Source organism: Chionomys nivalis, chromosome 2 (assembly GCF_950005125.1).
Source record: "Chionomys nivalis chromosome 2, mChiNiv1.1, whole genome shotgun sequence".
NCBI classification, from domain to species: Eukaryota; Metazoa; Chordata; class Mammalia; order Rodentia; family Cricetidae; genus Chionomys; species Chionomys nivalis.
Window position 1 is genome coordinate 50,334,263 of NC_080087.1, and position 14,871 is coordinate 50,349,133.

The following is a 14,871-nucleotide window of genomic DNA, read 5'->3' on the forward strand; positions in this document are numbered from 1 at the left end:
AAGGAAACGAATGAACGAGTCCTTAAATATTAATCTGTTTGTGGATGAGGAGGGAGAAAATATGTATCAACTTGACTCCGTGTTTATGCTTTTGTGTTAAAGTGACGTCACATTCTGTTCAGAGAGCGTCGGAATCAAATCTCTTGGGCTCAGATCATTCCTCTGTCATTTTCTATGCTACTTTGGTAAACGACTCAGTTTCTCCTAGTCTCAGCTCCACAAGGAGTAAAATGAATGTCCTCTAACACTTCACGGGATTCTTGTAAGAGCTATACGATGTGGCGTTTATGACAGCAGTAGATGCGCCAGTAAGAACAACCACAAAGCATCCTCCAGAAAAATAGGAATTCCTAAACAAACCCAGAGCTTTGTCCCCCAGTAACAGAGATTAGAAGGGAATTTGCGAAAGCCGGGCGGTGGTGGCGCACGCCTTTAAACCCAGCACTCGGAGGCAGAGGTAGGCGGATCTCTGGGAGTTCGATACCAGCCTGGTCTACAAGAGCTAGTTCCGGGACAGGCACCAAAGCTACAGAGAAACCCTGCCTCGAAAAAAACCGAAAAAAAAAAAAGGGAATTTGCGTTTTTATTATTGTTTTGAGACGGCGGCGTCTCCCTCTGTAGCCCAGGTTAGCCTAGAGGTCGCGATCCTCCTCCGAAACGACAGGCAAGAACCCGTCCTACGAGGCTAGAATTCATAGTTCTCATTTCTAACAATGGGGGTGGGGCACTGTGGCATCCGCCTCGGTTAGATACGGACATTTTTGCTCCGAGCTTTTTTTGAATGTCAGGCGATATTTTTACCTTCTTACATAACTAGAAAGTGGATGCACTCATTGGCAGACCTTGAGCAACAGTAGGCAGTGTAAAGGCTGTGCAGCCACAACGTTTGCAACCGAGATTCTTCCAGAAGCCCTGCAAGCATCCCCCACCCCCGCCTTCGGTCTCCTAGGATAACCGAGATGCCTTGCGCAGCAAGCTCTCGCGATCTTTGTGGGCTGCGGCTCTGACGTCACCGCCCTGGAGACAGAGAAGGGGCGTAGCGGGCTGCGTGCGCTCGGAGGGGAGTTGTGTGTACACCGAGGGTGACGCGACCGGACCCGACATGAGCGGCCCGGAGCAGGACGAGGGGACCCCTGTGCCTCCCAGCCACGGCCTCTGCGATGCTGACAGTGTCCCGGGGAGCCCAGGCGGGCGTCCGCTGCTCGGCGAGGGCAGCTCGGCCACCGTGCTGACAGGTGAGGGCCTAGCGGAGACCGTGGCGAGCCCGGCGCCGCGGGGTGTCGTGGGGCTTGAGCCCCAGATGCTGGTGACCGCGGCCGGGCAGGGAGAGACTCCGCCTCCCGCCTCGAGTCTCCCGGCCGCTGCGCCCGTGGCTCCGGAAGACGGAGAGACGGCCAAGGCCGACGACATCGCAGTGGCTGCAGCAGCTGAACCGTCTCAAGTGGCGATGGAAGGAAAGGAGGAGGTGATGGAGGTGGAGCAGAAGCCCCCGGGTGAAGAGATGGAGATGCTGGAGGCGAGTGGAGGGATGAGGGAGATGGAGGAGGAGGCAGGGCCCTGGCATCTGGGCATAAATCTCCGCATGAACCCCTTGGAGGCCATCCAGCAGGAACTGGACACTGTGAACGCTCAGGCTGACAGGGCCTTCCAACATCTGGAGCAGAAGTTTGGGCGGATGCGGCGACACTATCTGGAACGGAGGAACTACATCATTCAGAATATCCCAGGCTTCTGGATGACTGCCTTCCGGAACCACCCTCAGTTGTCCGCCATGATCAGGGGTCAGGATGCAGAGATGTTAAGGTACGTAACCAACCTGGAGGTGAAGGAACTCAGACACCCTAAGACTGGCTGCAAATTCAAGTTCTTTTTTCGGAGAAACCCCTACTTCAGAAACAAGCTGATCGTCAAGGAATATGAAGTGAGGTCTTCCGGTCGAGTGGTGTCTCTTTCCACTCCGATCGTATGGCGAAGGGGACATGAGCCCCAGTCCTTCATTCGCAGAAACCAAAACCTCATCTGCAGCTTCTTCACCTGGTTTTCAGACCACAGCCTTCCAGAATCCGACAGAATTGCTGAGATTATCAAAGAGGACTTGTGGCCAAATCCACTGCAGTACTACCTGTCCCGGGATGGAATCCGTAGACCCAGGCGTCGCCCAGTAAGAGAGCCTGTGGAGATTCCCAGGCCCTTTGGCTTCCAGTCCGGCTAACCTTTGCCTTCGAAAATACAGCTGAAACATGTCCCTTCTCACCTGTGCTTGAGCAAATGCAGCGGGTATGCAGTGATTTTGATTTTTTTTTCCTCCTGACTTCTGCATCTTCTCTTTGGACAGTGTCTCAACCTCAAGATTAAGAGACTACGGACATGCTTCTGCTTTGATGCTGTCTGTATTCGTATCTGCTAGTTCATATCCTTCAGAGCTTAACACGTGATACTGAAGTTTGCACTGCTTGGACTCTGTTGTTTTCCTTCTGTCACCTGTTTACTGCCTCCTGGACTTCCTTTGCTTTGTCTAGGGGCCGTTTCTGTTACCTGTTGAGCATGTGACAGTATGGGCGCCAAGTTTGCAGACAGTTACTGAGCATTAATGATGTTGTAGGAGAACAGGAGTGGGCCTCCTTTTGTGTGATTTTTGTGACTCCTTTTCTGCACCACCACCTATACTGCTTGCTGTTGCCTATACCGAGCTCCACTGGCACTTGCCAAGGCTCCTCACCCTCACTCTGCCACCCCACCTTCTGTTATTTCAAATGAAAAGTAGTAGTTCAGAAGCATCTGCAAGATCAGCAGTCCATTTAGACTAGTAGCATTTCCAGGGAGGATGCTCTGTCAGAGAGGCTGCAGAACTCTGGCTGCCTCATCTGCTCTCCACCCAACTCCTTAGCTGGTTAGCAGTTCTGACAGGCTTATAGGGGGAAGGCACTAGATGGAAACCCGTGAGATCTTCCTTGTAACATACGGAAGAGCTAAAGAGGTTGTGATGGGTACCCCTGTGAACTGGAAAGGGTTAGGATCAAATTAAGTCAGATAAACATTGGACTGAAAATGAAGACCAGGCTGACTGAGAGTTTTCAAGTCCTGGTTGGCCAATGGTGCAGTGAGGAGAAATGTTTTCTCAGGATTGCAATAGAAAGTATATGGGGAGTTCCGAGTTAATGATTTAAATCTACACAGGGCTTCTTTACAGCACAAGTTTGGGTTATTTTCCTCTTCTTACTTGTGACCTGATATAGCTGAAAGGGTAATATTGTGCTCCTGTTTTACCAGCATTTAGTAAAATGCTACTTGTTTTTATTTACTGGAAAAGTTTAAATACTTTCTTTTCATTTATTTGAAAGCATTTGGAAGAACAATAGTCTTGAGTATTCATAACAGTTTTCAATATTAATCTAAATTCTTAGAAACAGTTTAGATAATCTGGTCTTTATCAAGTTTGTCAAATTATTGTCTTCATGGAAAAATTTATGTGATTTGATTGTCTTGGTAGCCTCTTAAATTGCACAATAGTTGTGAAAGTAATCTGACAATTAGAGCTATACTGTTAGGATATTTGTTGTCATTTATATACAAGATGGTAAATAAAGGCATGGCACTCTGTCGGATGTTTTATTTTTCACCCTTATAATGTATGGAAGAACTAGAGATTGTGATGGGTACCCTAAGCAGGGAATGTGAGCTGAACAGGGCTAAGTATATTAATAAAATCAGTTTTCTTTATTGTTTATTGTGGCCAGTAGTAACTATACAGGACAGTACTCAGTGAATCTCAAATCATACATGATATTTTAAAAAGTTAAACAGTATCACTTTCTTCCCATAAATTGGATGTGTTTGTGTGTAAGTCAAGGGTTATCTGGGCTAAAACTCAAGATCAGTAAAGAATAGTAAGTTAAAAAAAGGTGAGATATTGTTTCTCTGTGTAGACCAAGCTGGTCTCAAACTCACAGAAATCCTCCTGCCTCTCTACTTCAGTGCTGGGATTAAAGGTATGTGCCATAAAGATTAGTGTAGATTCATATTCTTCTAGAATAAATGGCTCTGTATCATCTGATTTAGAGATATACACAATATTCAGAAAATACTTATCTCAGACATTGATTTTTTCATATATATGTTACATGGGCTCTGTATTTTAACAATTGTTTAGCAACAAAATTGAGCTTGACATTATGTCACTTTCACTAGTGCTTACCACTTGAAGGTGCATACTTTGCTTTTGGAAAGTAGTGTATTGCAATACTAGCAATCTTAATCACTAATTTTTTTAGTGGTTAATTACCTTATAACCATTATATCTGTGGTAGGGATTAAATGAAATGAGATGATAAAGACTTTCTTTGCAATGAAGGAGCTCACTCCATGAAGGTAGAATCATTTATTTGATGTTTTCCCCGTTAAAACAACTATTGCTCGTCCCTAACAAATACGCAGAAGCAAATTTAGGGAGGGCTAAACTGACAAGGGAGAGCCATTAAAGATGGCGGAGAGATTACTCCTTTTACTGTTGAGTCCTAGATAGAGAAGTCACAGTTGTATAAGCATCCTATAGAAAATAAATAACTTTGGAGCAGTACTTTCTTCATGGCTAAGTGCTTTGTTTGGGCTCTGAGGGGCTAATTTTATCCACTGGTTTGCCTCTATCTATCTCCTCTGACCTCAGAGACTCTGAAGACCTACAGAAACTTTCCACCTAGCCACCTGTCATAGTCGGCTTTAACTGCCAACTTGACACAAACCTGGAGTCAGCTGGCAAGAAGAAACCTCACTTGAAAAATTGCTCATGTCAGATTAGCCTGGGGCATGTCCATGGGTCATTTTCTAAACTGATAATTGATGTAGAAGGGCCTGGCCCACTGGGCAGCACCACCCCTAGGCAAGTTAGGCCTGACCATGTAAGAAAGGTAACTGAGCAAGCTACTAGGAGCTAGACAATAAATAACATTCTTCCATGGTCCCTGCTTTAGTTCCTGCCTCCGAGTTCATGCCCTTGGTGGTGGATCTATAAGCTGAAATAAGCCTTTTCCTTACCAAGTTGCTTTTTATCATAGCACCAGGAAAAGCAAACAAGAATACCACTCTAAGAAATGTGGGTGTTTCCTCCTAGCTCCATTTTTATATAAAGAAATTTCCTTGTTAACACATGGGACGACTTGGGGTCAATTAAAAATGAAATGGATCACAAAGATAAGTTATTAATTTTTATGAATACTTAGATTACTCAGCAATAGCATGATGGATCCACGGGATACTAGCTTTACATGGGGACTGAGTAACATTTTAAATTATTACGTACAATATTAACCGAAGTGATCTACTTTGAAGCTCAGTTTCCTTACCTATATAGAGACCTGCATTATAAGATCGAATGCTTCGGACAACACATCAGGTTGCTGAGAGGGTAACAACAGCACAAACTTGCAAGCTCCAGGGCATATGATGCTATCTTGTTACCTCTGAGGGCACCAAGCATGTGCAAAAGATGCACATAACAAACGCAGGTGAAACACTCAAAAAAATATTTTAAAAAAAAGAAGCATGCTTCTGTCCAATGCCATGATGGACTGAGCTGGGCCAAGAGACCCACATCCAGGCCTGCCTGGACTTTGAGGTGGAAACATGGGGCACTATGATGGTGAGCAAATGTATGGTGTGTTATGGGGATGGGGGAGAGAGAGATCCACTTCCTGTGGACAGAGGTTTTCTGAAGAGGTGAAAGGGGTGAGAACTGGGCTGAGGTGGGTGGCTTCATTGCCACCCAGGGCCATAGTGATGTCTGGGCCTGGGCTGATACAGGGGCCCATGTCTAGGTTCATGGCTCTCATGCAGCCACTGTCTCGGTTGATGTCCGAGGCTCCTGATACCACCAAAGGCAGAGAGGGTAAGGCTGTACAGAGTTGGTCCTGCCCCTCACTGGCTGTAACATTAGGGAGAGCTGGTCCTGCCCCTCACCAGCTGACGCATTAAGGGAAGAGGGTCCTATACCTCACCTAGGCAGCATAATAGAGCTGACCCTGTTCACAGGGGCGTGGGTGGGCTGGCCCTGAGGTTGTGAGAATGGCAGATCAAATCAGGCCCCTCTCTTGTGCCAGGTGGTCGTGTGGGTCAAGGAAAGATGCCCTCCTCCCCTCACCCCTGGACACCTGCAGCAGGTGGGGAACTTGACCCAACCCCTCACCAGCTGTAGCACTCAAAAGAATGGGCCCTGCGCAGCACAGTAGAGGCGACCCTATAGATGGGCACAGATGAGCCAATTCATAGGGCATGAGAGGGGCGTAGATGGTACCGTCTTCCTTGTCTGCAGTGTGGTGGGGTGGGTTGAGGGAAAGATGCCCTCCCACCTTGCCCCTACCGCCTCCAGCTAGCGAGGGAACCGACCTTTCCCTTTGCCAGCTGCAAAACTGGGGAAAGTGGGCCCTATACCTCAGCTGGGCGGCACAATGGAGCTGCCCCTGTTGATGTGGGCGCAGGGGAGCTGGCTCAAGAACGTGACATGGGAGACCAGGCCCGGTTCCCCATCTGCCGTAAAGAGGGCTGGACAGGGAGAGATGCCCCCCATCAACAGCTGAGGTAGGTGGGAGAACTGGCCCTGAGGTAATAAGAGCAGGATAGCTGTCACTGCCTGTTGGAGGCTGCTCATTCGTTCCCAGCCGCTTAGACCCGAAATAATCACTCAGAAACTATATTATTTGCAATACTGTTTGGCCAATAGCTTAAGCATATTGCTACCTAGCTCTTATATCCTGAATTAACCCATCTCCATTAATCTGTGCATCACCACGAGGTCGTGGCTTATCGGCAAAGTTTCAGGGGTTCCAGTGGAAGCATGTCTCCTGCAGCGGCTACATGGCTTCACCCTGACTCTGTTTACTCTCTCTCTATATCTCTCAGCCTGGCTTTACTCTGTTAAGCCATTGGCTGAAAGCAGTTTCTTTATTAACCAATGGCAATAAAACATTCACAGCATACAACACCTCCCACATCACCTGCCCCCCACCAGCAAGGCTAAGGAGGGCAGGCCCCTGCACCTCACCTAGGCAGCACAATAGAGCCAATCCTGTTGGTGGAGGTGTGGCTGAGCCAGGCTGTGTGGGAGCATGGGAGAGCTATGCCCACTATGCATCAGTCATGCAATGGTGTGGGTGGGGGAGAGATGACTCTCCTTTCCAACCTCACTCCTTACCTCTTGTGACAGATGAGGGAGCTGACCCTCCCCATTACCAGTTGCAGCAGTCAGGAAAGCAGGTCCTGCCCCTCGCCTGGGCAGCACAGTAGAGCTGACCCTGGTGGTAGAGGCACAGATGAGCTAGCCCTGAGGATGTGAGAGTGGATTAGCCAGTCACACCCCCTCCTCTGCCAAGTGGTGGTGAGAGTGAGGGAAAGAAGCACCCCCGTCTTTACCCTGCCATCTGTGGTGGGCGAGGGCGCTGACCCTTCCCATACCAAGTGCAGCCCTCTGGAAAGTGGGCCCTGCACCTTGCCTCGGCAGCACAATAGAGCTAAGGTTGGCGAAGGTGGGGTGAGCCAGCCCTGAAGTTGTGAGCACGGGAGAGCTGTTCCTATTATTAATCTGTCAGGTGATGGTGTGGGTGGGGAGAAATGCAGTCAGTCCCCCTCCCCCATCCTGTCCACCTCTTCCCCACCCCACCCTCCCCATCAACACCTGAGGCAGGTGGGAGAGGTGGCCCTGAGGTCATAAGAGTGGGAGAGCCATTCCTGCCCCTCAGCATCAGCAGCAGCACTTGGGAAAATAGCCACTACACTTTACCTGGGCAACACGGAAGATCAACCCTGAGAACTGAAAGCTGGAGAACTGGTCCTGCCCCTCGCTCATCACTGCAAGGGATGAACTAGTCTGGGAAATGCTGAGGAACTCACCCTGGTGGTGAAGACTGGGGAGAGTGGGAGGGCTGACCAACCCTGCAACTACCCAGGATCAGAACCAGGGTTATGTGTTGACCCACCCCAACATCTATCCCATCTGCTGGAGCACAGAGGAGGTGGGGATGGATGTGTGGGGAGCCAGTCCTGTGAACCCAGGGCTGCAGGACCTCCACAACACAGGGCAGCAATGGGATATGCAGGAAGAGTCCCAATGAGGGCCCAGAATGGACGGTGGAACAGAGACCAGGGACCTCCAGCCAGACCAATGATTCTTTATGATGAGTGCCTGCATGTTAAGATACATGGATACAGCACACTGCAGCTTCCATGACATGATTCTCCCTTCCTTCCTTCCTTCCTTCCTTCCTTCCTTCCTTCCTTCCTTCCTTCCTTCCTTCCTTTCTTTCTTTCTTCCCCCCCCTTTTTTCTCTTAAATCATATTTTGTTTTATTTGGAGATGGATGGGATGGGGATGCATGATGTGAAAGACATAAAGAATAAATTAAAAGAAAGTTATAAAAAAGACAAAAGAACCAGAGTAATAATACCTGTTTTAGTTTTAAAATGTCATTTATTAGTCCCAGGCCAAAACAATTTTTCTGTTGAAAAGACAGATTTAGCTTTTTCAGTTCAGCTATTTTGTCCTTCTGATACAGTCTTTGGAAGACTCACTTTGGCAGCCTTTTTTTTGCACACTGTGGATGTCTTCTCAAATTCTGTCTTTAAAAACTTGCCCCAGTTCCCTGAGGTTTAAGCAGAGTGCCTCAAAGTCATCTTTTAATTTGTGTAACAATCCTCCTTCATTCATGATTTTTCTTTTTTGATATTTTAGGGGCTCTGTTGGAATTGAAAAAATTGACAGTGGGTTAAGTTTGCTTCGATCATGAAAAGTAATTGACAGGAAGGTAGGAAGGTTTGGGCTCTTCCACATCTCTCCCGTGGATGTGGCATGAAGCAGAGGGCCGACTGTGGAGCATGGGGGTGAAGCGTGAAGCTCAGCGAGGTGTCAGGTACCCTAACAAACATCAGCACCGAAAGCCTATTGTCTACACTAGTAGACTGCAACACCATTAATAACCATGGTGTCTCACTCACCAGGTCACTATGAGCACATGTAGCATACGGCGGTACCACTTCAACTGTCTGCACCAAGAGAACATGCTGGAAATGCTCACCACCGTAAAACTGAAACCATTCTAAACACATTCAGAGCTGCATTAACAATTTAGTGTACACTTTGATTTTGTAACTCCATAATATCTATGTCATCATTTCCCTATATAGGTTCAGATCTCCAGTATAGGTTCAGCAAAAAATGTCTATTACCCAAGATGTAACATGAGCTGCATCATTTTTCATTTCAAACTGAGACACTTGTACTCTGTTGTGGTTGCTTCTACTTTTATCATAAAATATATATAAAATTTTAAATGTATAGCTTGATTTCAGTTAATTGTTTCCAAATCTGCTTATGAATAGCTTCTTTAAAAAAGGAATATGTTTATAAAGAAAATGGAGTGTTTCCAGACCCTAGCGGACTGTAACTGCTTCTTGTCACTACAAATGTCACTTCTAACCTTTACTGGGCAGACTAAGTTGCTTGGCTTCACTTTCCCTTGCAGCAGAATGAACCAAAAAAAATTCAAATATTCATTCATTATAGTGGCATTCAAAGTTGCTATGGGTCGTACAGTATACTTTTTTGCCCAATCAGCCCATACAGCTTTTCTTTGGAGTGTTCATTGCAACTAGTCATTAGGCTAGTTTAAGGCCTTTGACTTCTGCTACATCATCAATACTGGAGCCCCAGAGAAGCTCTCAGATACCCTGCTGTCGCCCTGAGTCCTGAGGTGATCCTACAGTTATAGATCGGCAGAGAGGACCCTGACATGCTCCAGCGATTCCTCAATGGGGAAGAAGTTAGAGTGGGCCAAAATCCTGGATCTGGGCCTGGGTGGTAGTTGAATTGGTCAGTCAGATTTTCCTCATTCATACTACCCGAACCAGCATCCCCTCTACCCAGGCAAGGGGTAGGGCCAGCTCTCCGGCACCTGCACCCCTTCGGCAAGAGCTAGTGCCAGCTCTCCCATGTCCATGTCATAGGGGCTGGCCTTCCAGAGTTTTGCCGCCAAGAGCAGAGTTCTTCCACACTGCTCAGACAAGGGGCAGGACCAGCTCTCCCATCAGTAGCATGAACAAGAGGTGGGGCCAGCTGTCTGGAGTCCTGCTTTCCTATGCTGCCCAGGTGAGGGGCAGGCCCCCCCTCTTCCAAGTGGGTAGCCTGAGAGAAGTGGGGGCAGCTCACCAGCATCCAAGCCATTGAGGCCAGCTTTGCTGTGCCATCCATGTGAGGGGCAGCTTTCCTTCACCCAAGTGGTTGGGGCTAACTCTCCCAAGCCCATGTCACCATTGGTACCCCTGTGTGGTGACTGGGACTTGGGGGAGGATTTCAAATTGTGGCAATCTTCCAGTCTCTGCCTCTTGAGCTCAGGCATGTGTGACTATAACCAGATAATAATAATAATAAAATGCTTTTGAAGTCTAAACACTTGGCACTCTTAGTAAGATGTCCCAATACTTAATGCAAGTGTTCCTCTGAGACATGTTCTCCAAATCACTGCACACCTGCAAATTTGACTCTGGTGCTCTCTTGCTCTTGCCAGGTGATGTCAGCAGAAGGCACCCAGAGAACATGTAACCCCACATTTTTCCCTTTTATAATTCTAAAGAGTTTGAAGATGAAACGTCAAGAGGCTGCTGTTGTCCAATTATGGTAGTGAAACTAACAACCAAGTTCATGTGTGCCCAGACAAGGACAACGGCATTGTGAGTGCTATTCTTTTGACAACAGTAGTAACATTTCATTGATTGTGTCAAACAAAACAAAACAAAACAAACAAACAAAAACAGCGTGCCTTAGGACTAAGGATATGGACCACGTAAATTGTGGGCACTTCATCTATCCATGACATTGCTCTTCAGTTCAGAACATTCCACCGCTCACATCCATGGGACTCGGTGGTAACAGTAGCTCCATACACTGTTGATTCCATACATAAACCATCCAACTACCTCACTTTAGTGTGAAGGCAATGCGTGCCACAGCATCTACATACTGAAATACAGATCTTAAACATTTCTTTCATTTATTTTTAAGCTACTACTATGATCTTGCATTGATTAAAACTTGTATTTGAAAAAAAAAAAAAACACAAAAAAGCTGCAGTCGAACCAAGCTCCTAGAAACTCATGAAGCCTAGACTGACAGCTGTGGAGCCTTCACAGGACCGAACTAGGCCCTCCATATGTGGGAGACAGGGGTGAATCTTCTGTCTGTGAGGCACCTGCCAGTAGGACCAGGATCTATTTCTGATGCACGAGCTAGCTTACTGGAACCCATTTCCTATGGTGGGATGCCATGCTCAGTCTTAATGCAGGGGCGGGGGGGAGGGGGACTTTATCCTGCCCCAACTTAATGTGCCAGACTTTGTTGTCTCCCCATGGGAGCCCTTACCCTTTGGGAGGAGTGGATGGGAGGCTAAAGGGGGAGACAGGAAGGGGCTGGAGGAGGAGTGGGATAGGAGAGAGAACTGTGGCTGGAATGTAAAATGAAATTAAAAAAAAAATAAACTAAAAAAAGAGAAAAAAAAAGCTGGGTATGGAGGTGCATCCCAGCACTCTGGAGACAGAGGCACATGAATTTTTGAGGCCAGCTTGCTGTTTACATAATCAGTTACAGGACAGCGAGAGCTACATAGAGTCTTAATTAGTCCTCCATCTCCCCCCATCTCTTTTCTGTCTCCCCTCTCCCCACCCCCCTCTCTAAACATTATAGTATAGCATGTGAATTTCAAATAAGGAAAAGTCATAATATTTATTTTAAAAATTAATATCATGTAGTAGAAGCTGCGGTGGGCTGTGTTCCCGCCAGCTCCGCATGGCTAGCTTTACCAGAAATAATTACACGGAAACTGTATTCTTTTAAACACTGCCTGGCCCGTTATCTGTAGCCTCTTATTGGCTAATTCTCACATCTTGATTAACCCATTTCTAATAATTTCTGTAGCGCCACGAGATGGTGTCTTACCAGGAAGGATTCTAGCCTACATCTGTCTGGGGTCGGAGAATCATGGCGACGCCTGACTCGGCTTCTTTCTCCCAGCATTCTGTTCAGTCTACTCCACCTACCTAATTTTCTGTACTATTAAAGGGCCAAGGCAGTTTCTTTATTAACCAATGAAATCAACACAAAACAGAAGACTCTCCCACATCAATATCAAATGGATTGGTAACTATGAAGGTATTGAACTAGAGAATCACTCATTCTTTTCTTCTTTAAGAACTAGGTACGTCCCCAACAATTATTAATTGTGAGGAAAATAGATGCTATAGATCAAATGTTTATGCCCCTCCAATAATATGTGGAAAGATAATCCTCAGTGTGAGGATCAAGGTGGAGTCTTTAAGAAAGAACTAATTTGCTTATTGAGGGCTCAGTTGAGGGTCTTAACTGGATTAGATCCCTAAGAGGTCCTCCTCCTGTGAGGACACAACAAAAAGTGCTACTTATGACCAGGAGCAGGGCCTCATCAGACATCAACTCTACTGTCTCCTTGGTCTTTGATTTCACAGTGTCTAGAACTCCAAGAAATACATTTCTACTGTTTGTAATTCATCCTGCTAGGGTGTGCTGATATAGCACCCTGAAATGACTAATGGGGTTAGGAGGACTAGAGAGAGGGTTTTAATTGTTTGGGAAGTATCATTAGTGAGCACACAGGCTTCTGAGCCAGACTATGGAGGTGCAGAGTGTGGCTTCCCTATTCTCTGTATGACCGTAAATCAATTCTTCAGTTCCATCTGAAGCCAAGTAGAGGTCATATATTTAAGTATGTAAAAGTATACAGTATACAAAGGTACAACTGAATATAACCCCCAATAACCATATAGTTAGAAATATTATTATTATGAAAAAAGTCAAGAAGAATAATAGGGCATATTTCATAAATTTTCTAATATTTATATATACTTGGGTAAGATCATTTCCATTTGACAGCTACGTTTGATCTTCTGATTTCCCAGTAAATGAAAATTATAGATTTTCACAGAATTTTCCATGGCTATTTTTCCATTGCATCATGTTATTGACATATTGTTTTCAATGAGAGTGAGTTTCATTGCCAGTTACCAACAGAATATGCTCCATTATATAGGAAACGTTCAATCTTCTAATGTACCAAAAACTTAAGGTATGATTTATAGCTTTATCTAAACAACTCAAACACTAGGAGAGTCATATTACCCATCCTGTTAAAAAGTTTTCATTTAAATTTAAATTCTCACTTACATAATCAGGTTTCATGAAAACACTCTGTGAGATACTGGCCTGGACTGTATTAAATGCCAATGGAGCTCCTTGCTATGCCGCATTATTATCTTGCTGGGATGAGGAAAACGGTCATCACAACCAGGAATGCTAAAAAGTTAAGCCTAGGTAGGTTCTAAATTGGGTGTAAAAGCCATGAGAACTATAGGAATTTAAAGGATTAACAACGCTAACGTGGTAAACTGTATGGAAGGTAGAGATGGGAAGAGGCAATTTGTCATTAATCCCAGCATGGACAATTGATTTCTCCGTGTTTCCTGGGTTCTTGGACATGAAACAATGTGATTTAAATGTCCTGTGAGATTCCTGTAGACATTTAAATAAAGGGCCGGCTGTGAGGGGTAAACAAATGATTTAGGTGATGGGTATAATCAAATCAAAGACAATGGAAGGCAGGGTTGTTTCACATGTATTTTTATGTATTTTACATCACTTTTATGATGTATTTTACATCACTTTTATGGAGTGATGTAATAACAAACTTTTTCCTTCCGCCTGAACTGCCCTGTAACTTGGTTCGGCATTTGATGTTTCTCTGCATCGTGGCTTAGGCTAAAGCCCAAGAGTGTTTGCTGCTTCTACAACAGAGGGGAGAGTCTTTAGGTACAGAAACAGTGGGATGCCAAAGAATAGCCCAGAACTCACAAAGCCAGTTGCAGCTCAATGTCTATTCGTTTACCAAGGAAGTGAAGCAATACTCTGATTTCTGCTCCGTAAGGCAAAAAGAACATTTGTTCGGAGAAAAAGGAAAGGGCCCAGAAAAATAATTGCTGTTTCTGGAGTTAACCTCTCTGCACCTTTTTATTTTATTTGGAGAACTGATCTATTTTCCAGCAGGGAGAGGTCAGTCTGGATATGCCAGCTTTGGGTGGGGACACCCAACTGCATGGTATGCCGTTTGTTGTTGGCCAGTAATGTCTCTCATCACCTCCCAGTCTTAGCTGAACCAGGCACTACCCCTTCCTCACTAGAGGTCTTGGGGTAGTGCTGCTTTTCTTTAAACTCTTATTCCCAGCCACGTATTTGAGCATAACCATACTCTGGGTGAAAGTCAATTAATTTTCCAATGCAAAGACCTGTAACACTTTGTTCTAATAGGACCAGAAACATTAAATAGGCAGAATTTAAGTCTCTCTTTGGTCTTAACTACGCAAGAATTACCCTCATTACTCTGACTGTAGGACGCTAAGAGACAGTGGTGATTACAAATACTTTCTCTAAGCTGACTTGAATGGATGCCCTTTCTTCTTTCTAAGCAGCTCTTTTAGAGACAGTAACTTAGCTGTCTGGAAAAGCTGGTAATTGTTTCTGCCTTTACAAAAGCAAATTCGGGCAAATGTTTGTCGGTTTCATACTCACAGGCATGAAGCAGAAACCAAGATTATAACCCAAGGCAAAGCAGCATTCAAAGTCCTCTGAGATTATGTTTCCTCCAGTAATACCGAAGGGCTAAATTTGTGCATATGGTATTCGTGTGGCCACCTATAAGGAGCAGCTTACTATTCATTTGAAAGTGAATAAATATCAAAATCGCTTCATAGACATCGGCTAATATATGCAAAACATTAAAATCGTCACAGAAGCTGAAACGAATCTTTTGA

General features: G+C 45.5%; 1 protein-coding gene across 1 annotated transcript; it reads left to right on the forward strand.

The window, feature by feature from the left end:
* The first annotated feature begins 1,013 nt into the window (after positions 1 to 1,013).
* On the forward strand, positions 1,014 to 3,600 carry Tspyl1 (TSPY like 1). Its single transcript, XM_057763179.1, has one exon. It carries the CDS (start codon positions 1,103 to 1,105, stop codon positions 2,210 to 2,212), a length of 1,110 nt encoding a protein of 369 aa, XP_057619162.1. The 5' UTR covers positions 1,014 to 1,102; the 3' UTR covers positions 2,213 to 3,600.
* Positions 3,601 to 14,871: the final 11,271 nt, after the last annotated feature.

Coding starts and splice junctions, on each gene's coding strand:
- Tspyl1 (XM_057763179.1), top strand. CDS start 1,103: ATGAGCGGCCCGGAGCAGGACGAGGGGACCCCTGTGCCTCCCAGCCAC.